The sequence below is a fragment of the Macaca nemestrina genome, chromosome 11, assembly GCF_043159975.1.
Source record: "Macaca nemestrina isolate mMacNem1 chromosome 11, mMacNem.hap1, whole genome shotgun sequence".
Lineage (NCBI taxonomy): Eukaryota > Metazoa > Chordata > Mammalia > Primates > Cercopithecidae > Macaca > Macaca nemestrina.
In genome coordinates, this window is record NC_092135.1 from 80,924,000 (window position 1) to 80,949,189 (window position 25,190).

At 35.6% G+C, this 25,190-nt stretch overlaps 1 protein-coding gene across 4 annotated transcripts in view; it reads right to left on the reverse strand.

The window, feature by feature from the left end:
- Positions 1 to 25,190, reverse strand: part of LOC105499550 (NCK associated protein 1) — a 110,310-nt gene that overhangs the window by 73,339 nt on the left and 11,781 nt on the right. Inside the window, exons 2-7 of one of the 4 annotated variants that reach the window (XM_011772173.3) lie at positions 23,753 to 23,770; positions 22,580 to 22,690; positions 1,852 to 1,938; positions 1,594 to 1,650; positions 751 to 893; positions 577 to 667 (exon numbers count right to left, since the gene is read on the reverse strand). In XM_011772173.3, the coding sequence (XP_011770475.1) occupies positions 577 to 667; positions 751 to 893; positions 1,594 to 1,650; positions 1,852 to 1,938; positions 22,580 to 22,690; positions 23,753 to 23,770 (507 nt within the window). Of the gene's footprint in view, positions 1 to 576; positions 668 to 750; positions 894 to 1,593; positions 1,651 to 1,851; positions 1,945 to 22,579; positions 22,691 to 23,752; positions 23,771 to 25,190 lie in introns of all 4 variants that reach the window. The other 3 variants (XM_011772172.3, XM_011772175.3, XM_011772174.3) reach the window with 3 other exon arrangements.

Below are 25,190 nucleotides of genomic sequence, written 5' to 3' on the forward strand. Positions count from 1 at the left end.
AAACAAAATTATTTCATTATTTTTAATATCTCTTAAAAGATAGTCATTTCAAATTATTTTCATAAAACCCCTGTCATTTTTTTCATTGAGACTATAATAATAGTTAAAATTTATCAAATACTCTGTACTTTTTAATGAAGCAATTCATTTAATTCTTCTAAGAACCATATGAAATTAAGTGCTATTATTATTCCATTTTTACTGATAAGAAAACTGAGGTATTGTGAGGTTAAGTAACTTGACAAATATTATACTATAATTTGCAGAATTGCTACTAAAACCTATTAGTGTGAGAACAGACCCTCTCAAATACCACATGGTAAATTCTATTGTTTAGTGCTGTATTAAAATCTAAAAAACTATAATGAAATCAATCAATATATTCTTGAGTCTCTATACACTATTCTGAATCTCATTAATTAGTTCCCTGTCCATAATTAGATAAAAGCACACATAACTATTACTTATATCCCATTATAGTATTTTTCAAAAAGAAGATTATCCCTTTATCCAACTATCTATCCTCACGCTATGTTATATGCCTATTCTCTCATATGCCTAACAACTGTCTCTTACCTTGCTATGGGGTACAAATTCTTCCATCATCTTCTTTAAAGGGTTTTCATAATCCACAATCATCTGGCCAAGGCGTGGGTATTCTCTGTCACTTAAAACAGACATATCAAATTTCAATGAGTTGTAATCTATCACATTGAGCATTTTAGAAAGACTTTTATAATGCAAATCTACCTTGCTCCATGAGTCATTTCATGGGCATAGTTGTATAATCCAATGATTGCCTTCCTTTCTTCAATTCGAGACAGCAGTATCATTAGTGTTGTATAGGTTATAATTAAATCTAAGTAGTTCTTTGTTAAATCAAAGTTTACAGTCTAGGAGAAAAAAAAATCAAGTTCAACTACTTCCTATTTCTTAAAATTTAAAACACACACAAAATCTTCACAGAAGCTATTGAGAGCTAATAATTTTCTGTATTTATTTTATCCCCATTCTAAAATGCTATCTAATTCCTTTCACTAAAAGCATGTCTAAAACTTGGCAGTTACAGATAACAGTTTTGTGTTTGACACAATTTCATGGATGAAAGAAAAAGAGCTTGTGATCACTATATTCAAACTGGTAACAGTTCAAAAGGATAAAAGCCAGAATAATAAGGAACACTGGTGCCAATCTCACTAAAGAGGAAAAAAAATTATTCTTTTTAAAGTTCACCATTAAGTAAATGGAGACAATTTTCACTTTGACTTCTTGTATCTAAAAATTATCATACTAAGAAAGAGTCCAAGTATGCCTTTTAGAGAGAAAATATTATCCACTTAACTTTTGAAAATTGGGCCTATTAAATAAAATACTAAAGTTAATGTGTATTTCCCAATACGTACAAGACTTAAACTCAGTGACAATCAAAACAAAGAGAATATACACTTTACTTTTTTAAAAAGCTATAAAACAAGCCAAATTAATAATGCTAAAACTTTATATGCTAGTTACATAAACCAGCTAAAGAAAAGCAATTGGTCCCTGAGCTCTTCTGGAAACAGAATTGGACATTTTTCTGAAAATGATACTTACAATATCAAAGAAGACTTGGCAAACGTCAATAGTATTCAGCAATTCACAAACATGGTCCTGAAAAGAAATACTTATTGTAATCTTTTATCTGTATAAATCCGTTTAAATTCAGAAAACACAAACAAATAAGGTATGTTTTAAATTTCAGTTCTGGAAGATTTCTATTTTATTATTTACAAGTGACACAGCAATTTACACAATTAATAAACATTTAAATCTACTTCTGAAATGTTAAATATTATATATTAAAATACATACCTTAAATTCCATAACATCTACAAATGTGAAGTAATATAATGCCAGATTTTTCAGAATCTCTGATTTTTCTTTCTGTAGTTGTGCAAGCTGTTGCTGTTAAAACAAAATTAGAATGCATTGCTCATAGAGAACAAAAATATTTAATTTTACTACAAACTATCTTCTTTTATGACTGCTATATGGAAGCACAAGCTTTTAGAATAATACTTCTAGATGATTAAGGCTTTTTAAAAAACCAAAGTACTCGAGACAGCAACTGCTAATAGTGATCAGCAACTGACAGTGTGAGGCTATAAAACAAATCAAAGCATATTAGTACCAAAGTGCACTACTATTGAGGAAAATCTGAAAGTGTTAGGAAAAAAGTATCAAATGAACTCTTAAAAAATTAAAAACAAGTCATGAGCATGATCACATTACTAGAAATGGGAGAAAAGAAGGTGAAAAACATTACAACTTACACTACAAAAAAACAATATGCTATATAAATTTGGAACTTACCAAAAAGAACATCCAGGTAAAGCCACGTTACGCATGCAAAATAAAATGTAGATACAAACATAAAATACGGTAACGGTTCCCTGACCAGATCCACAAAACACAATAATATATTAAACAAAAGCAAAAACCACAACAACAAAAAAGAAATGAGAAAGAAGCAAAACTAGAGTTAAGACATGAAAGAGGGAAATGTGAAAGACAAATAGTATTTTAATCAACCATATAACTAAATTTACAAAAGTCCCAATTTTCTTTTAAAATCAACTTATATCAATCAATGATATAATTTCTAAAAGAATCTAGCTATCTTTAATGCCCTATAAGATTCTCAGCATTCCAATAAATGATCTAGAACCTTGATACTCTTGAGTGCAGTTTGCTGAATAGCCACTCCCACACCATTTAGGAGCATGTTAGAAAAGCAGAATCTCAGGCTTACCTCAGATCTACTGAATCTGAATCTGCCTTTTAACAAGATACCCAGGTGTTGTAAACATACATTAAATGTGTAAGAAGTTTATTCAGAACATGAGAAAACTGGAAAATATAAGTGGCTCAAAATATCAGATTTGCTATCAAAGCCTATACAAGGCTGAGGCCTTCATATGGTTCTGAATTACACTTAGGAACATTAGGGTGAAGATGCCTCCACACATAATTGTACTGAACCACTGTGATATGTCAGAAATTTTACAGCAGTGAGCCTAACAAACATCAGAGGAATTGTTTTTTAAACTACAAAAAGCCAATTTAAAACAGCACAGCAGTCTGCTAGACCCTACTATTATAAGGGTAAACCACCCTAAATATTGCACTCCCTGAAGACATTTAAAGAAGTAATTCTATCTAGAAAATATTCACACTCAAGCCTGTAATCCCAGCACTTTGGAAGGCCAAGATGGATGGATCACCTGAGGTCAGCAGTTCAAGACCAGCCTGACCAACATGGTGAAACCCTGTCTCTACTAAAAATACAAAAATTAGCTAGGCGTGATGACGCATGCCTGTAATACAACCTACTCAGGAGGCTGAGACAGAATCGCTTGAACCTGGGAGGAGGAGGTTGCAGTAATCCTAGACTGAGCCACTGCACTCCAGCCTGCGTGACAGAGATGAGACTCCATCTCAAAATAAAAAGAAAATACTCACAAACGAAATATTTCATTACTACCCCTAAATACCAGACAAATTAAGACATATACTTGTAGTGACTATTTTTAGCTTCATCTGTGAGAGTAGCTGACTCTATTTTGCACAACATAATCTGTTTCAGAACAATTTCATGTTTATATATGCACATTTTAATCCTTACTACTCCAAAAACATCAAGTGAATTACTTACTACCTTATTCGACAACATTAAACATTTAGAATTGACGTCTTAGTCCTTTTTCCTGCTTTTCAGTACTTTAAACTTGAGTTTCAAAATACAATAGGTGAAAGTACATTCATAATAATAAGATATGAACGGTATAATTTGGTTTACATTGGGCTTAATAATCCCAATTTATTTTAGTTGCCCTAGTGTAATTTGATTAATTGTGTCCCCTTCCCTTCCAACTTCTGTGTCCTAGTCTGAACAATAAATAATACGGTTACCATCTTACTATGAGCCTTAAATGGTCTTAAATACAAATCTCATTTTCCATATTAAGAACCTAAGAACTACAGACCTTAAAACAACCTTCTTAAAGTTACAACTACTTAATGACAGAGCCAAGATTGGAAATCTCATCTCTTTACTTCTGAAAGTGTTCTTTCTACCATTCTACATGCCCATCGTTTCCCTTTTTAATAAAATCTCACAGGCTAAATTTCTCATTCAACTTTATTTCCCCCAAAGTCATATATGACCAGACTCTACTTAGCTACAAACATTTATCAAACAACTACTAGATGCCTAAATTCAAAACAGTCAAGCTTTCAAGGCCCTCCACAATCTGGCCCTAACTTACTTTTCCAATCTACATTTCCCCTACATGTATTCACACACTACATATGGTAGCCAAAACAATCTATTCACTACCTTCTATACACATCTCCTGCTTTCTTACTGTTTCCTCTACTGGAATGTCAGAATCCCACCATTTAAACATGTCCAAACCCCACTATTCCTAAAGCACTTAGTTTAAATGCTAATCCCATTTCCAGAAAACCATACCTGATTGAACTCCCTCCCTGAAATGCTAACATCTCCCTCCTCTAAACATGTATAATGTCTAACAGTAGCTATCACTTTCTATCTTCTATAATAGCTATCTCCAGCACAATTAGACAGTGTACCAAACTCAAGTTTTAATTTCCCTAGTCCATATCATACAGTTCCGGACACAGGAAGTATCCAATGCAAACATCTATCAGATAAGGGATTATAATGACAAACTTCAAAGACTATCAGTGTCAGATGATATGTTTTGGGAGGTGATGCTAGAAAGCATACCTTATGCAACCATGGCTAAGTGACAACATCTCCAGCCTAATACCCTCCTCACCAAAATGGAAGCTGATGTGGACAATTAACCAAGATAATGTACATAAGAATATGTAGCAATGCCTCGCAGCCAGAAGCTGTACATTAAATATTAAGTGAATAACAGAGGAAGTTTGCAGATCACTTCTTCAAAATAAGTACAATAAAACTTTAATATTCCTCAATATTAGCCATAGTATTTCTAATAAGAGCTGATATTTACTGAGCATACATTATGTGTCAGGCATCGATTGTTCCAAACATTTTACAGGTCTCTCACACAATCCTCTCAATATCTCTATGCAATCACGTTCCCCATTTCAATGAAAATAAATTCCATAAAGCCTGGGTGAAAGAGGTCAACTACAACGATGAAGAACAAAAGTGTCTACAACTCTCTTGCTTCAACTACAAAAAACGCTACATTTTAGTTCCTAAAGTGAGGGAGAGTAGATACTACCAAAAATTACTAGTATCTGGAACAAACTTTTCTTAATTCAATATCTCATTGTTTTATAGAAAATAAAAAGCAGAAAATGGCCTCAGAACATAGGTAACACATTGTTCGAAGTAATACAACAGAACATTAGAAAAGTACTATTGTGAGAAAAAACTGATTCTATTCACTACACTAATACTTTATTTTGAGGATGGAGTCTTGCTCTATTGCCCAGGCTGGAGTGTAGTGGTGTTATGTCGGCTCACTGCAATCTCTGCCTCCTGAGTTCAAGCAATTCTCCTGCCTCACCCTCGCGAGTAGCAGGGACTACAGGCAGACACCATATATCCAGCTAATTTCTTTGTAATTTTAGTAGAGACGGGGTTTCACTATGTTGGCCAGGCTGGTCTCAAACTCCTAATTTTAGGTGATCCTCCCGTCTTGGCCTCCCAAAGTGCTGGAATTACAAGCATGAGCCACTGTACCCGGCCTCAATACACTAATACTTATAAAAGCATATTCATGTGATACATGCAAATATTTTAGCAAAGTATTTGTATAATGTTTTCCTTAAACTTTTTAGCTATGGGTCATTATTCTAAATATTCAAGAAAAATATGTAAAAACTGAAAATAAACTGGATAAACATCAGGCATGCTTACGGCAAGGAACCTATCTCTAAATTGAAAAGTCCTGGTAATTGATCTTTGTTCAATTAAGAAGCATTTTCCACACAAATATAAGTATCTAGAAAATTGATGGAAATTTATTATTTATTCTAAATCCTCAAGTATTTCATTCTTCCAGAGAAAAAGCAATGGCAAATTACTATAAGGAATTAGTGCCCACAGAGCTAAACCACTGAATACAAAGGAACGTGGGTATAGTTTTTATTCGCTCATTTCAATTATTACCTTCTACTGTTATTGAAATTGCTTATTCATAAATTATTTTTCTTAATGTAAGTTTTGCTAGTATTTTGTTCCTCTTAAAAAACAACCAAATTCAGAAGTTTGGTTTCAAGGAATGCCTTGCTCAAACTCTTAGTATGATATTCTAAGGCCAGGCTGTTTAAAGTAAGAGTGTACTGAGATGCTATTTGGGTAAATCTCTGCCTAAACTGTCCCAGCTACCACCCTAGTCATCAACTCTCATGTGGACCCCTACAGTAGCATCCTAACTAGTCTCTGTACTTCTGCTCCTGCCTCTTCAATCTTCTCCACATAGCAGCAGCCCAGAGAATGTATTTGGTTTTTTTCTTTCTTTTTTTTTTTTTTTGAGACGGAGTTTGGCTCTTGTTGCCCAGGCTGGAGTTCAATGGCACAACCTTGGCTCACCGCAACCTCCGTTTACCAGGTTCAAGCAATTCTCCTGCCTCAGCCTCGGGCCGAGTAGCTGGGATTACAGGCATGTGCCAGCATGCCCAGCTAATTTTGTATTTTTAGTAGAGACGGAGTTTCTCCATGTTGGTCAGGCTGGTCTTGAACTCCCAACCTCAGGTGATCCGCCCTCCTAGGCCTCCCAAAGTGCTGGGATTACAGGCGTGAGCCACCATGCCCAGCCACAGTGAACATTTTAAAGCACCACACTACCCTAAAAAAACTGATTCCACTGATGTTATGCAAGATGTTAACAGCACGTGAAGAATATAGGGGAATTCTATATACTGTTTTTGCAAATTTTCTGTAAGTCTAACAATACTTCAATATAAAATTCATTTTTTAATTCCAACAGTTTCATCTCACAATTAGAATAAAATACAAAATATTTACCAGTGCCTCAGAATAAAGTCTAAATCAAAGCCCTTGCCTATCTCTAAGACCTCATCTTCTTTCACGCTCCTCCACCGTCACTCAGTATAGTTGCCATATTGGTCTTTCAGCTGTGTTTGCATTCACCAAGTGTGTTCCCACCGCAGAGCCTTTGCACTTGTTCTTTCTCACGTCTGGGGTGCTCTTCAACATTTCTTAGCGTAGCTTACTCCCTCACCTCACTTCTCTTCTCTTCGGTGAGGGAGAGAAGATACTACCAATTTTAAAATTTCATTGCTAGTCATAAATGAACTTGATAGTAGGTATAAATTCATGTCTCAAATGAGTTTCTAAATTGATTTAATCCCTTGAATAAAATTCCCAAAGTTGGGTAAAATACTTCACATTATGTCCTTTCAGAGTAGGAAAGCATAAAAGAAATGAGTGGCAACTAACAAGACATATGCATATCAAACACAAGCAAATCTCTTAAGATTACCAAAAAATTCTAATTAACACAAAGAATAGTCATGTTTTAAAAGAACCTTAGGATCCTATTTAAAATTATTTGTAGTACATTTCTTTTTTCATATACAAAGTGATTTTACTGGCAGTAAATATTTCAGAAATGCATTTTTCTGAGGAAACGGTAGTAAATACATGTTAGGAAAATATATCCAGGCCAGGTGCGGAGGCTCATGCCTGTAATCCCAGCACTTTGGGAGGCCAAGGTGGGCAGATCACCTGAGGTCAGGAGTTCAAGACCAGCCTGGACAACATGGTGAAACCCATCTCTACTAAAAATACAAAAATTAACCGGGCATGGCAGGTTAGCCACCTGTGTTCCCAGCTACTCCGGAGGCTGAGGTAAGAGAATCACTTGAACCTGGGAGGTGGAGGCTGCAGTGAGCCAAGATTGTGCCATTGTACTCCAGCCTGGGCAAAAAGGGGAGGGGAATGGGGGATGGGAGGGGAGTGGAGGGGATTGAAGGGGAGGAGAGGGGAGGGGAGGGGAAAGGGGAGGGGGAAGGGGAAGGGGGAGGGAAGAGGGAAGGGGAGAGAAGAGGGAAGGGGTGGGAGGAAGGAAGGTTGGTTATCCTAACACTAGCCTAGTAAAATGTGCATTACTGAATTACTGAGTGTTTAAGATATATTACCAAACTGAATCCTCTTAATACTTTTTCAAGGTACATTACTTTTTTTTATTGTGGTAAAATACACATAACATAAAATTTACCATTTTAACCTTTTCAAAGGGTGCCGTTCAGTGGCTTTAAGCACATCTGCACTGCTGTGCGACCATCAGCACCATCCATCTCCAGATGGTTTTCATCTTCTCAATCAAAACACATTTTAATCCTCATTTTGAAGATACAGAAACAGACCAGAAAAGGGTAAGATGCCAATCCGGGTCTACGAGATTTCAAAACTTGAAACACTTCTTCAATACACTTCAACATTCAAGTTGCTTTACAATGACATAAAAATAGTGTAGGGACAAGCTAAAGAAAACATTTGTATTTAATTATATTATAATCAATTACACAGACTTAAACTTCTAAAAAATCTCATTCAACCCTTTCACTTTATAATTAATGTTATGTTTCTCTAAATTCATATTGCTAGTCTTCTGATTAAATTAATTCTGGAATGCACAAAGAGTTTTCTATTAAAGAACTGAAAGGCAAAGAAAAAAAATTAAAATTTGTGTCCATGCCTCCTTGCAATAGAACTCTACTGCCTCTCCCATTAAGCACTGTTGTCTATTTTCCCACCCTTCCCATCTTGGCTGGCCTTGTGACTTGCTTTGAGCAATAGAAAGCAGCAGAAACAACAATGAGTCACTTCTAAGTCTAGGGCAAGGTCTTACAGCTTCTGATTTTGCTCTTTTGGAACACTGTCCTGAAGTGCTGTACATGAAGAAGCCTGAGATCTCATATCACATAGAGAAAGGGCACTTCAGCATCCCTGCTGTTCCAGCTGGTCCCATCCCCCAGAATGCACCAGTGGAATGCACTGCGGCAACCTAAAACCAGTGAGACCAGCAGAGGAAATGCCCAGTCAACCCACAGAATCCTAAGAAAAAAGCTGCTGTCGTTTTAAGCCACGAAATTTAGAGGTGATCTGTTATGCAGCAATAGGTTACTGAAACAATTAACATCAAGTTCAGCAATATAGATTAAAATAATTTCTATTTCACCACCTGAGCACATTAATGTGCCTCAGCTAAAACTTTTAAAAATTTAAGATTCTGGCTATAGATGGTCAAATTAAAGCAAACTTGAAATTAATTTTATCATCAGTGCTACAAAAATCACTAATTATATACCGTGGTATAGTGGGGTTGGTCAACCGTAACATTTTTGTATAAAAGGTATCACACTGCATTAATAATACAATTTACCTCATTTAATGGCACTATTTTCCATTACAAATAGAAATATAAATAGGTTAGTTCCTCTACATTCAATCTTAGTAATTTTTTAAACCCCTTCTGTGATTAACTTACTTTCAAAACCAGTACACCAGGCATAAATCAAGCTTTTCTTACTGATTAGATGTCATCATTGTAATTGATAATTACACAGATTTATTTATGTCAAGGTGGCCTCAGATGCTATTGACACGTACAAGATAATCTGACATTAAATGGTCCTTGCCTGCTATACTTAAGAGTTTTTATTTCTCTATCAATTATCATTTGCTCCTGATGAGAGTTCCTTTTAATGTACAGTGTGTTAGAAAATATACTTGTTACAATTTTGCCTAACTGACTCAACAAGCTTGGTCACAGGAGAACCAAAATGCTTTTCTCTGAATAAACTTCATTTATTCTAGAATACCATTTCTAGTTGTTCAAAATCATTTGGTTTTTTACAGCTTTATTAGGGTACAGTTTACTTACCATGAAATGTACCCATCAAAAGTGAAAAATAATTTTAGTAAATTAGAGTTGTGAAACTATTCACTCTATCCAGCTTTAGAACATTTCCATCATCCTAAACCCTTGTGCCCATTAACAGTTAATCCTGCTGTTACTCCCAAGCCATAGGCAACTACTGATTTGCTCTCTGTCTCAATAAACTTTCCTTTTCTAGACATTTCCTATAAAAGAGAATCAGACAATATGCAGCTTTTCACATCTGGCTTCACTTACTCTGTTACAGCGTTTATCATAGTTTGTTCCTTTTAATTGGTGAGTAGTATTCTGTTAAAGGTGCACGCCACATTTTGTTTATTCATTCATCAGTTAATAGGCATTTGAACTGTTTCCAGTTCGGGGCTATCATGAATAACAAATTCTGCTATGAACATGTCTTTGGGTAGACATATTTTCATTTCTCTTCGGATAAGTCCCAGAAGTGGAATTGCTTCCTTCCTAACTCTGAGATGTGATTCAGAGAGGCAAGTGACATGAAAAGTACAGATAAGTGAAGAATTACTGTAATAACATTTTATTCATTTAGACAACAAATATATTAACCTATTACATTACCAGGCATTGTGGGAGAAGCTGAGAAAAAATATGAATAAAGCACTGACCCTGCCCTAAACCAGCTCATTGTCTGGTGAGGGATGTGTATATAGGTATATAGGTGTACAGGGAACTCCCAATTGTTTTTTGTTTTTTGGTTTTGTTGGCTTTTTTGTTCTTTTTAAGGTAAATATCCAGTTTTAGAAGCTGATTATCCAGTTTTAGAAGCTGATTAACTTCTAGGTGCAAGGTTGAAAGATGGTGAAAAACTACTATTCCCATATTCCCTTAAAGACAAAGGTTCTCACCAACTGGCAATAACATGAAAAGGGTAACAACAAAAACAAAATGTATACATTAGTGTGATAAAGACCACAATAAGAAAGGTCAGAGCTTCTAAGAGTGGTGAAAATGTGGAGCAAAACAGGGAAGTTAAAGGAGAGGCTGCACTGAGTAGGTACCCAGGAATGATTTTTGGTACATGAATACATACTGACAGAGGGCATGACAGCTGATGTTAACTTTTCTCAAGCTGTAAACCAGAATAAAGTTGGTGTTTAAATTATCCTGGCTTCTGTCTGGCCTTTTTGGACATCTGTTGTTCTTGGGAGATTTGGAGACAAAGTGAGGTGGCATCACTGGGAGAATAGTTCCCACTTAAAATCTCTAATACTCTGCCTCCACAAATTCTCTCAACACAGAGAGGCCTCCTACCCACTCACTCTACCATCTTTTTACTGTCACTCATCCTCTTATGCCTTTTTTTTTTTTTTTTTTTTTTTGAGATGGAATCTTACTCTGTCCCAGAGCGTAGTGGCATGATCTTGGCTTACTGCAGCCTCCACCCCCCAGGTTCGAGTGATTCTTGTGCCTCAGCTTCCCCAAGTAGCTGGGACAACATGCACACATCACCTCAACTGGCTACTTTTTTTTTTTTTTTTTGAGATGGAGTCTCACTCTGTCGCCCAGGCTGGAGTGCAGTGGCCGGATCTCAGCTCACTGCAAGCTCCGCCTCCCAGGTTTACGCCATTCTCCTGCCTCAGCCTCCCATGTAGCTGGGACTACAGGCGCCCGCCACCATGCTCGGGTAGTTTTTTGTATTTTTTTAGTAGAGACGGGGTTTCACCATGTTGGCCAGGCAGGTCTTGAACTCCTGACCTCAAGTGATCTGCTCACCTCAGTCTCCCAAAGTGCTGGGATTACAGGCATGAGCCACTGTGCCCAGGCCCCCTACTTTCTTATCCATCTTAATTTTAAATGGCTCATCATAATTACTACCTTGTCCTTCCCTCCCTCGTTCATAACTGTCTGATAAAACCTACAGTAGTAGAAAAGCATATACTTATGCTGACTTTGATCTCAACCTGATTTCATGATCATTGACCATAACTGAGTGGCAATACTACTCAATTTTTTCTGTCAATTCATTTTCCTATTCTCCTAGATGATTATTCCACTCCTTTTTCTCTCTCTCAAATCCCTCAATAATCTTCCTCAACTTGACAGTCAGCTTAAACCTAACCTGAGATCTAGATTCACATAAACAATTGGCTATTTGATATCTCCACTCAGACTTCCAGTAAGCCTCTCAAACTTAACATGTCTAATATTGAGCTACTGGGTACTTTCCCCACTGCATTCACTGTACTACTCCCACCGCACTACCCCAAACCTATTTCTCCTGTTCTCTCACCCTATTATAGCTTGACATTTTTTCAAGCCAAAAACCTTAAAGTCTTATTTCTCACTGTCCATACAACCAACACCCAATTCCTCAGCAAATACTATAGGTTCTGTCTTCAAAAATACATCCAGAATCTGAACACTTCTCACCTCAACCACCCTATTCCAAGCCACCATCAGCTCTCATCTCAATGATGGCAAATTTCCTAACTATTCTCCCTATTTTTACCTTTGCTCTCCTGTAGACTATTCTCTACCAAGTAGCCATAGTGATCACAGTCATATCACTTCATTCCTCTACTACTGCCCTCCTATGGCATCTCAACACACTCAAGGTAATTAGCTAAGGTCCTTACTATGGTCCAGAAAGCCCTATATGACCTGCCTATTCATTATAACCACTAGCACTTCATGTCCTACTACGGTGCCCCTCAATCATCTACTCTGCTCATAATGCCCTCCTTGTTCCTGAACATGCCAGGCAAGCATCCACCTGAGCCTTTGGAGCTGAGGTTCCTTCAGCACAGAACACTCCTCCCCTAGCTAAACTCATTCCCTTGTATCTTCAAATCTCTGCCCTAATGCTTTCTTCTCATTAAGGCCTTTCCTGGTCACCCTAAGTAAATTAGCATCTGCCAGGCATTAGTGTTATGCATTTACCCTGCTTTGCTCTTCCTAGAACTCTTTACCTGGTATTATATTCTTATTCGTTCATTATTTATTTCTGTTCAACATAGTAAGCTCTATAAGGATAGACTTCTGTTTGTTCACTGCTGGATCCTTCTCTTCCAGAACACAACTTGGCTCATAGAAGGCACTCAATAAAGGACTTAAATAAATAAATGAATAATCACTAGAGAATGTGATAGAAACATACATATGCAGAACTTAAACTAATTTGGAAAGGTCAGGGAAAGCTTCTCTGAATGGTGACATCTAAGCACAGACCTGAAAGACAAGCTAGCCTAGTGAAAGAACATGGGAAAGAGAGACTATTCCAGATAGTAAAAACTGCACAAACAAAAGTCCAGAGGCAAAAGAAACGTGGCCATTTGTTCAGTGAAAGTATAAACATACTTTTCCCAAATACAACACTCCTTTAAAAAATAAAGCAAGCAAATATATTTTCCTTAGGTTCTACATTCTATCCTACACTAGACAATTGGAATTAACATAGTATACTAGCCTGCATACTCTTGGCCAGGGACCATTAATGTACCTATTGAAAATATTCTTAGCCAAGATGAGTGCTAGGAAGAATAAAAGAAAGTAAGTACTCTGCAACATGTATGATTTATTCCATTGTAGTTTTTATTGTGTTATTTTCGATCTTGGCAATTAACTTTAGATCTGACAAAAGGTAGTACTGAATCTGCCATGAAGAAACAATGAGAAGATAACATGCTAAAGGTACTTTAAAGGCACAAGGTTAAAAGTGGCTAAAGGCCCCAAAGAAATGACCAAGGAAACCAAAGTTAAAGGTCAACAGGTGATTAGGTAGTGATAATGTCCTCTGCTACCATGAAGGGTATCAAAATCACCACTGCAGCCAAACAGACTAATGACTGAAAGCTGAAAAACTATCACTTAGAGGCAAGACATAACTTCAGGAAATTTGAAAGTATGGAAAAATGATTACAGATGCCAGAAAGGTATATACTTGAAGGCTATGCTATGGAACCCCAGTGTAATGCTTATTGGCAGTCTCATTTCCAGGAAAGCAGAAAGTCTCATTTCAGTTGAAGAGGTTATGAATATAGTTTAGTATGACAAAAATACAGAGTACATAAGATGCACAAAATAATATTCTGAAACCACAGGTAGTTATATAAAAAGGATAAGAAAGGAGATGTTTTAAAATAGATGTATTTTGGGATCATAAGAACCACCCCTGAGAATATGAAAAAAAAGCTTAAAAATTCATTCACACACACACAAATTCTAAATGCATTTTTAGGGGATTCTCAAACTCATGAAAATTCAGTGGAAAACCGCAGGTAAAATCATTACATTGAAGACAAAAATATAACCCATAATGAAAGCTACACAGCAGGCTTTTATAAACTATCTAGATTGATGTTAGAAGACAGAAAGTTAGAGGAGAGTAGGTTCCAGGGGGAAAAAAAATTATAAAAAGATGACATGATTATCAGGCCAAATAAATTTAAAGATAGTAAAAAGGCTTATAACTATAATTTCAGAAAGTCATGGTATAACTATGAAACTGTAAAATAATTTTAAGTAAATGATAGAATTTAGGAAGAGAGATTCCTTTTCTCTTTAATGCTAAATATATTATTCATCTTACAGCCCAAAGTGTGACAACGGAATGAAGAAACACAAACCAAGCACTTAGGCCTTTACTAATACATTTTTTTTCAACCAACATATAATAAATATAGCATCAGAACACTGTATAATTACAAAACCAAAAAAAAAGCATAAACAATTTTGACATGAAAATAAAAGGATAAATGGATAAATAACCAAGGGTGAGGAAATTAAAAAAAAAAACTATATTGAAGTTAAAAAAGGAAGTAATCAATGATCCAAAAATACTAACAAAAATCACTGGGAAAAAGGCTTGAGGGGGGAAGTAAGGGGAAGTAAACTGAGCAAGCTAAATCCTCATCTTTTGTTGCATAGAAGAGAGACTGTCTAAAGTTGGTAACTGAAGTTATAAGGGAATAAGCATATTTGTTATAGTTCTAGCAGTAACCTGTAGAAATAACTAAAAATAGAAGTTCCCTCTGAGGAATACGACTGGGGTAGGAAAAAGTAAAGTAGGAGATATTCACTTTTCATCCTAAATTCTTCTGGACTATTTATTATCATGTATTCACGTTCTTTAGGCAAAAATAAAAAGCAAAAAATTTAAATCACTTTAGGTAGGTCACCAGTGCTGATGCAATTCCCTGCCACTATTTGACCTATTTCAATTACTTTCCAAATATATCAAAGCAAGGCTTACTTGCATCTCCTGAGGAGTTCTTTTATTTATGGTTTTGTCAAGATAGAATTAAAGACTTTTGTATGTCAAAGAGTCATTAACAACTCAATACTGATGATACCTTTTTAAAAGAACATTGACATTTCAGTTAATTCTCATTGTATCAAAACTGCTTAAATTCTGGCAATGTTTAATTGCTCAGGACCAAATATTCCTTTGATTTTCCATTAGGGTATATATATTTATTCATGATGAAGTATGTTGTTACAACTCCCAGTTATATTATTTTACAGTAAGATGATTCCTTCTAAACCAAACTCTTATTTGTTGGCCTACTACATGCCAGTCAACAGGGATTCAAAGACGAGTGTGTGGTCCAGGAAGATGCAGACATCGGGTATCACAGAGAAAGTGATTTTTTGTTTTGTTCTGCTTCTCCTGGTGGAGGTTGGAGGGAGAGAAGAAGGGAAGGTGAAAGTAAGAGAGATTGGACGGCATAAAAATCAATGTTTGGATTAACATGGCATTTGTCCCAGCAGGAAATGTAGACCTGAAGGGGATAAATTCAAGTGACATTATAGTGGGGAACCCGGACGAGCCATATATGACAAGTTTGATATTTTTTACAAGTCAAAAGGGATTCTGAAGGTTCTAGTTTAGATAACCAAGTGGAGGGTGACAGCTCAAGGGGGGAAACACAAAAGAGAAAAAAAAGGTAGGATAATCACATGTTCCATATTGGATAAAAAGTTTTCTGTTTAGCTTGTGGAGCTGTCCAAAGGGGTAGCCAGAATTCAGTTCCAGAGCAGCAGTCCCTAACCTTTTTAGCACCAGGGACCAGTTTCATGGAAGACAATTTTTCCATGTACTGGGGTGGAGGGGTGGCGGGGTGGTTTGGGGTGACTAAAGCACATTACATTTATTGGGCACTTTATTTCTATTATTACATTATAATATATAATGAAATTACACAACTCACCATAATGTAGAATCTGTGGAAGCCCTAAGCTTGCTTTCCTGCAACTTGATGGTCCCATCTGGGGGTGATGGGAGACAGTGACAGATCATCAGGCATTAGATTATCTCCTAAGGAGCTTGCAACCTAGATCCCTCGCGTTCACAGTTCACAACAGTGTTCACGCTCCTATGAGAATCTAATGCCACTGCTAATATGACAGGAGAAACAGCTCAGGCAGTAATGTGAGTGATGGGGAGTGGCTGTAAATACAGATGAAGCTTAGTGTACTCACCCACCACTCATCTCCTGCTGGGCAGCCGGGTTCCTAACAGGCCATAGACTGGTACCTGTCTGTGGCCTGGGGGTTGGGGACCCTGATCTAGAGCACAGAATATAGGAGATCGTATATGTACTTAGTTGAAGCCACAGCGGTAAGTGCTTTCATACACATACACCACAGGTGGGAGAAGTCACTTAGAAATACCCACATTTAAAGGGTACCCAGAAGAAAAGCCAGCAAACTAGACCAAAAAGTCAAAGAGGTAAATGTTAACAGCTTCCATTCTTCAAAAGCAATTTGTCACACACTGTACTACGTGCTTTAGGAAGCAACGAACTACTCCTTGAGATTGGTATTATCACCATTTTGAAAATAAGAACAATGATACCTGGCTGGGTGCGGTGGCTCATGCTCATGCCTATAATCCCAACACTTTGGGAGGCTGAGGCAGACGGACTGCCTGAGGTCAGGAGTTTGAGACCAGCCTGGCCAGCACGGTGAAACCTGTCTCTACTAAAACAGAAAATCAGCCAGGCATGGTGGTAGGCACCTGTAATCCCAGCTACTCGGGAAGCTGAGGCAGGAGAATCGCTCAAATCCAGGAGGCAGAGGTTGCAGTGAGCCAAGATCATGTCATTGCACTCCAGCCTGGACAACAGAGTGAGACTCCGTCTCAAAACAAAACAAAGCAAAACAAAAAAAACAAAAAACAAACAAAAAGAACAATACCTTAAGATGTTAAATAATTTGCCCAAAATCAGCCAGCTAGTAAGTGGAAAGACCAGAACTCAAATTCTGCTTTACTGAATCCAGAGTCCATCCTCTTAACCAGTATGTTACTATCTTAATAGGAATCGCGACAAAACAAGGAATGCCCTCTTAAAGACAAGTTAGGAAGGAGTTAAATATGCCTACCGTTTCTTTCTAAGTCCTTACCAAACCACAGTGCGTGCATGTGTCAAGGGCCTCCCTACACCAATTCCACCACCCCACCCCTAAAACACATTTATGTTTTTAGGAGCTGAGACTCTTGCTCTATTTCTGGGTTACTTTCAATAATACCATTAATGAGATGTATTTGAATAGTTCTACTAAAAAGTACAACCTTTTTTTAGCTAAAATTAACTCAATAACTTTTAAAAAGTGTCGATAAGTTCAGGTCCTGACATAAGTCTAAGGCAATGTTTGAATACAAGTGAAAGCTGGCTATGTTGGAGTGTATTAAATAGCTCCATTCACCAATGGGACATTTATTGAGTGCCTCTTAAGTATCAGGCGCTAGGGATAAAACAGAGTTTTAAAAGGCTCTATTGCTACGCCTCTGAACCAATTTTACTGCTGATTATTACACTTAGAGTTACTTTGTCTTTCCTAGAGTGACTTTATAAGCCACTTAAATAAAAAATATGTTTTACTTAACATCTTATAATTCTATGTTTTTTGGGAGAGGGGATAAATAATATCTATAACATAAAAGATTCCTCTAACTTAGGAAAACATAATTTTCAAATTATTTCAACAACAGCCTGTGTCCTAGTCTAGAATCCCTATATCACTCTTGTGACACTCTACTCGCCAGCAATGTCCCTATTCTTAAAGACTTCAAGATCTAATTCAACATATATAGGATAGTAATTTTTATCATTTCCTCATTGATTTGGAAATCAAATCCAAAATTTCACATTCAAATGTGTAATAGGCTAATTCCATGATAACACTATTGTTCCAGATAATATTTTTACTGTTTTAAAAAACACAAACTACCCTTTTAGGTATAATGCAATATAGGAAAGAGGCAAAAAAAAAAGTTTAAAAAATATTGGAAAAAAAATTAGAAAAGTTTTAACATACACCTGAACATTTGCTTACATTGCCTTTTAGGTTTCCTGGGCAAAATAATTTTTATGTGTTAATAAAATAAGAAAGGACTTTCTACTATTTTGTTCATCCAGAAAAATAAGAGATTCTCCTCCACATACTCTTAAGAAACCTACGAGAAACAAATTCTATTTGAGAGTTACACTTTCAAAATAATGAAAGCATTTATATTATAGATAAATTAGATAATCTTTCAGCTCAAAAATACTTTGCTTAATCTGAAATAAAATGAGGAACTCTATTAATACACATAACCTGGCACACATTCAGATAATAAGTGGTTGCTATAATTATAAAACTGGTATGGTTTTTATTCATTTTGAAATTCATTTAATCAGCTTGCTTTGAAGCATATGGGGCATTTAGTTCAACATCATGACCCAAGGAAAAAACCTCATTCCTTGGTCCCAGATTTTCCCTAAATACAGAATTAGAAATACAAAACTTGTTACAACTGGTCACAAAGGGCCCTTACCAAGAAAGTAAAAATGACTCAACAGAGTTCAACATCATCACTGTAGAAGCCATGTCTGAACCAATCCTGCTACCTGTCAGCAGTGCCTTCCTTTGTTGCATATCAAATAACTATGTGCTCAAGGACTCTAAAGGGATTAAAAAGTATGGAGATTAGGGCAGTTACTAAAAAAAAATAAATAAATAATGAAAAATAAAAATAAAAAATAAACGATTTTTTTGGCTGCAAGATAAGAGCAGAATCTTGCAAGAATTCATTTTAGAAACTTCAAAATATATATATATATATATTGAGGCTGGGCGCGCTGGCTCAAGCCTGTAATCCCAGCACTTTGGGAGGCCAATCCAGGAGGATCACTTGAGCCCAGAAGTTTGAGACCAGCCTGGGCAACACAGCAAGACCCCATGTCTACAAAATATACAAAAAGTTAGCCAGGTGCGGTGGTTGTGCCCCTGTAGTTCCAACTACCTGGGAGGCTGAGGCAGAAGGATTGCTTGAGACCAGGAGGTGGAAGGTTGTAGTGAGCTGAGATCGCTCCACTGCACTTCAGCTTGGGTGACAAAGCAGGACCGTGTCTCAAAAAAAAAAAAAGTATTTTCACCAGAAATCTGTTTTTTTGAGTACCTTTTCTGAAATTGGGGACATGCGTTACTTGTAAGACTTGAATCAGAGTAGAAATAGTACTAACCTAGGTCCCTGAGAAAAAGTAAGCATGTTCTGTTTCACCTATTTATGTAATAATCCAAAGCACAAGAAGAAGAAAGAAAAGACTGCGGTATCAATACCACTTCTACAGTGCACTTAGTAGCCAGAAATCCGCAACCTCCTATCAATCCTAGACACTACTATCTTTTCCAGTCTTTAAGCTCCATCAACTAATTCAATAAGTTAAAAAATAATAATAAAACTGAAATCTCACTTCTCATGTCTTGATTCGAGCTGGCTAGGAACTTCTCACCAAAATTTTAGCAGACCCAGATCAAAACTGAGATCACAAGACTTTATATATACCCAATACATAGTACTTCAGCAGGTAAAAAAACAACAGAGTAGCATTACAAAGAGTAATTGTAAAGGCAATATGAAAAAACCCAGGCTTTGCAAACAAAACAAAGTAAATACTACAAGTAAGTCATAACATTCAACAACATTGTACAATCAACTTCATAGGTTAAGCACAGAATTACCACACCACCCAGCAATTCTTTCATAGGTTTATAAAGCCAAGAGAAATGAAAACATATCCATACAAAAATTTTCACATGTTTATAGCAACATTATTCATAATAGGCAAAAAAGTAGAACCAATCCAAACATCCATCAACTCATGAATGAATTAATAAAATGTGGTATATCCACACAATGGAATATTATTTGGCATTAAAAAGAAATGAAGATTGGGCACAGCAGCTCACAGTTGTAATCTCAGTGCTTTGGGAGGTCAAAGTGGGAGGACTTCTTGAGCCCAGGAGTCTGAGACCCACCTAGGCAACATAGCCAGACCACATCTGGATAAAAAATTTTTTAAATGTTTAAAAAACAGCTGAGCATGGTGGTGTGCACCTGTGGCCCTAGTTACTCAGGAGGCTAAGGGGAGAAGATCATTTTGGTCTAGGAGTTCAGTGTTAAGCTATGATGGCCACCACTGCATTCTACCCTGGATGACAGAGTGAAATCCTGTCTCTTAAAACAAAAAAAGTACTGATACATGCTACAACTTGGATAAACCTTGAAAATATTATGTTAAATGACAAAAACCAGTCACAGAAGACCACATATTATATTATTCCTGATGAAATCTTCAGAATAGGCACAGAGACAGAAAGAAAGTATATCAGTGGTTGCCTTAGGGCAGGGGTGTTGGCAGGAAATCAGGAGTGACTGCTAATGGACACGAAGTTTCTTTGGGTGGTGATGAAAATGTTCTAAAATTAACTGTGGTATTGGATGCACAACTCTGTGAATGTACTAAAAAACACTGAATTGTACACTTTGAATGGGTGAATTATATGGTATATGAATTATATCTCAATAAAACTATTATTAAAAATATCGATTTTGTGCAACAGTTAGAAAGAGAAGAAAAGCTATTAAAGAAAAAAAAAAAAAGGCATGATAATAAACAGTTTGCCCAGTATATCAAGAACAGCAGACTCTTAACTGGTCTTTTACCAGACAATTTTACTGTTGTTTCACCAGATATTTCTAATTTTCTAAGGAAAGACCTACTATTAAGAAACAATGCACATTCTCACATATAAGTTTACACACAAACACATATGTAAACTAAGCTTCAAAGATTCTCTGAAGAGCTCATGTCAGAAATTTTACGAGCTGTAAGAAAAAGAAGTGTATATAAAATAAATATAAGACAGATTTTCATAATAAAATCTCTTTTAGAGTACATAATCTCTCAGATGAGTTAGCCAATTAATGTCAGTAACTAAAAAAAAGTTCTCCACACAAATAATAGTGTTAAGAAATGCAAGTTTTGAATCACCTATTTTGTAATCAGGAACTAATTATAATGTTTTAATATATTGATATAATTATAAAACAATCTTTCTGGCTGGGCACAGCAGCTCATGCCTGTATTCCAGCACTTTAAGAGGTCGAAGCAGGGGGATCCCTTGAGCCCAGAAGTTCAAGACCAGCCTGGACAACATAGTGAGATCTCATCTCTACAAAAACAATCTTTTATGAAACCTCTACTAACCTGTACTCCCCAAAAACAGACTTGATTTTTTTTTTAAATGCCTTAAAAAGCACTTTATCTGACTTCTTTTTATTGGTTCTTACTAGCATTTTCTTTCTACATGAAAGAGTTTTTAAGTAAAAGTAGTGTCAAAGGCTAAATACAAATCTTCAATGAACATACATGATTTGAGAAAACAAAAAGGTGACAATGTATCTTTTTATTTTTAAACTAGTCAAGTGCAGTAGTGAGAAGGGGCCAAAGAGTAGAACAAGGAGCTGGATCTGTAACTGATGGGGAACAATCAATTGAGATAACTCACTATTTTTGGACCAGCTGACAATATATCTTTTCAACAGAGCTTCTCAAAATCGAAGATCATATGTGAGAGGAAATTTCTAAACTAAATTTGTACGTAAAGCAAAAGAGGCAGCAAAGATAGTAACAAGAAAATATCAGAGAAAAAAAATAAAAAGAGAAGACAGGCAGAAAGATTCTGAGTCAAAATTTATATGAAAATACCACACTGAGGCGAAAAATAACTAATTTCCCAAAAGTAGTTATTCATAGAAATTATTATAAAGATATGTAAACATATCAGAAAGACTCTGAATATGACCATTCTTCAGTATACTAAGAAAAACTTTCCCACATGAAAAGTAATATGAGGATAATAAAGACCCTAACACAATCATTTTCTTATACTATTTAATCTTTAGAAATCATTGTCAATTACAAAAATACCAGAAAAACAAATACATTTTAAAACTAAACACAGCTAATTACTTAAAACAACAGAAGCTCTATGAAGACATTTACTAACTTCAACAGGAAGTTTATGACTATAAGAAACAAAAACATCCCAAGTAGTCACACAAGAATTTGGAATATATACATATCTATTACCTTACTCTTGTTGCAATTTGAAAGGGAATAAATATATAGGAATCTAAGATCTTATCTTTTCTGTAATAAAGTGGCAATGTCGATAAGAGTTATTTTTTCTGGTCTCAGACACAAGAATATTGTCTCAAAAAAAACTCTTAAGGTATATAATCTGTATATCAAAATGTTAACAATTAGGTAAAGAAGAGCTACTATAAGCACTGTGTTGACCACTGTTTATCTAAAAGATGGTTAAAATCAAGTAATAGAAAAATTTAGATAACTTACATTGTTGTTGCGGGTTTCTACAGCAGGGAATTTTCTGACTATGAATTTCACAGCAGATTCCAGGTTTTTGTCGATAAGGTAGGATGGTTTTGCCTTGGGGTCCCCACATGCCTATAAAACAACAGTAATAAAAAAAGTGAAATGCACCCTTCTTCTAAAATCAAAAATAGCAAATCTGCAATTAGAAATTAAAGAGATATTTATTGTTTTTGGTGAGCAGGTGATAAAATGAATAGGCAAAGTGCAGGGATTGTCACAGCTGAAATATGCAATGGGAGACAGTACAGAGATGTTCTTCTACTGAAAAAAAATGCATGGAAAGTTTCAAAGCAGTTAGCGCAGAACAGCAGTGAAGGAAAAAGCTCAAACCTAAAAAAAAGAAAAAGAAAAAAAAATTCTTGGTTTGAGGTAGGATTGTATTCATCTGAAGCTAATAAAATATTACAAAATTAAATATTCAGTAGAGTACTAGACATGTTTCTTTCTAAGTGTTATAAAATAAAAGCTTATGTTTAAATGTCTTTTCCAAAATGTTTTCCTCATTCACTTGAAACATTTTAATACAAGAGCCCTAGTTCAAAAGAACTGGAAGCTGCTAAAATTGTCTTTATAGTGCTAAGGTGTGTTGCCTGATCCTCTGAGTATCTGAGTTACAACATTGTTTTCCATCATACCAGCAGCACTTCAAACAATGAATCTACATCTGTTCTATATATCATAAGCACAGAACAAATGGATATGTTTACATTTTGACCATATCAGCAGCACAGCATTCTCTGCAGTAAACCGTAAGGCACTATACAAATGTAAGGTATTATTATTAGAAAGAACTTTCTACCTGAACTACTACAATACAGAATATAATCTTGAATACTGTTCTTGTTTCATTAGGTGACATTTAATTAACTGCTTCCTAGTGAGATGTTATTCCTTAGGGAATTACTAAAATTGTAACATTTCTATTTAACTTCTTTTTATTGCGTTTTAAAAAGGATGTGTCCTTTGAAAAGTTGTATCTGTCTGCTATGTGTGAGGAAATATACTACTGCAATTTTATATTTTTCCATTGTTTACTATGGCTATGTTGTGGATTGCAGAAAGAGAAGTTATGAAACATGAAACTGATCTGAAAGCGGGCAAGCGGGCAGAGGGAAGGTGAAAAGCTTTGCAAACCTTCCAAACTTGTCCTTGCTGGGGAAGCATTGTAATAAAAAGAGAGAAAATTACGTGTAAACAATGATTGTCAAACTATGATACACGTTTCAGAAGAAAACTTATGCACTGCAGACTATGAAAAACAGAACAAGATTAGAATTATATGGTGCTACAATTTTAAAGGTATTCTAAGTAGCGAGTTTTAGTATAAAATAAATTTATAGAGTTTATACTATTCATATAAATACTACTGTGTACGTGTACAATCAGGTCAGTTTCTTGGTGCTCTTTCTAAACCAACTTAAAATAATACTAGAAAGAAGGAAAATAAAGACTACATGCAGCTATAAAAACAGGAGCAAAACCATCAGTGAAATTTTACATACCTTAAAAAGAAACGGTAGCCGAGAATAAAAATAAATCGTTATTGGATGACTTTTGTATTTCAGCTCAAATTGAAACTATTTTTCAAACATCACCTAACTTCCTACCACGCCAAAGTATAAAAATCAATGTTAACATTCCTACATTTTCCAAATGGAAATAGGAATGCAGTAAGAAAGCTCTTAATTCTCAAATATAATGAAATAAAACAAAATCTTAAGAAATGTAAACTTCATAATCTTTAACCAGATTGACATTACTACTATGTATATTCCATTTCAACATCATAAATATTAAAATATATCCAACTTTCCCTGAGTAGACTATCATTTCTTTAAAATATTCTTAAAACCTTCCAATTTATATTCTTCCCCCCAAATATTATATAATAGCTAAGAATAATAACCATATAACTAAAAGTTTGCCCAAACACAAATAGCTATAGATTAGCATTGCCTTACATCAATCGCATAATAAAAATCAAGTATCATAAACATGCTTGAGGTAGTGCAAAATCCTAAAGTGATTCCAAATTATGTACAGTTTTTTCATAAGTATTATCTTTCATATTCTAACTATGGAAAAATTTAGCTATCCATTCCTCTATTAGGGACTACCACATACAATGAAAATGACAGATCACCATATCCATTTCCCACAATCACAAATTTTACTGTTTAAGAATGTAAACATATAAACAACTTCTTTGGTTGATAACCAAACAAGCGTGTGTGTGCGTGTGTGTGTATACACACATATACATATATAAATGAGCAGCTCTTCCTTCTTACACTGAAAACAAAAAGAACAGAATTTTATTTTGTCCGAGTCCAGTGGCTCACACCTATAATTAAAGCACTAGGGGCTAAGGGGCTTAAGCCAGTAGTTGGGAGACTAGTCTGGGCAACATAGCATGACCCTGTCTCTACAAAAAAAATGTTTTAAATGAGGTTGTAGAGAAGTAAGCTCAGGGCTTTAAGAGAAAAAAAAAATTATAAGGGCGTGGTGGTGCACAACTATACTCCTAGCTACTTGGGAAGCTGAGGGAGGAAGATCACTTGAGCTCAGGAGT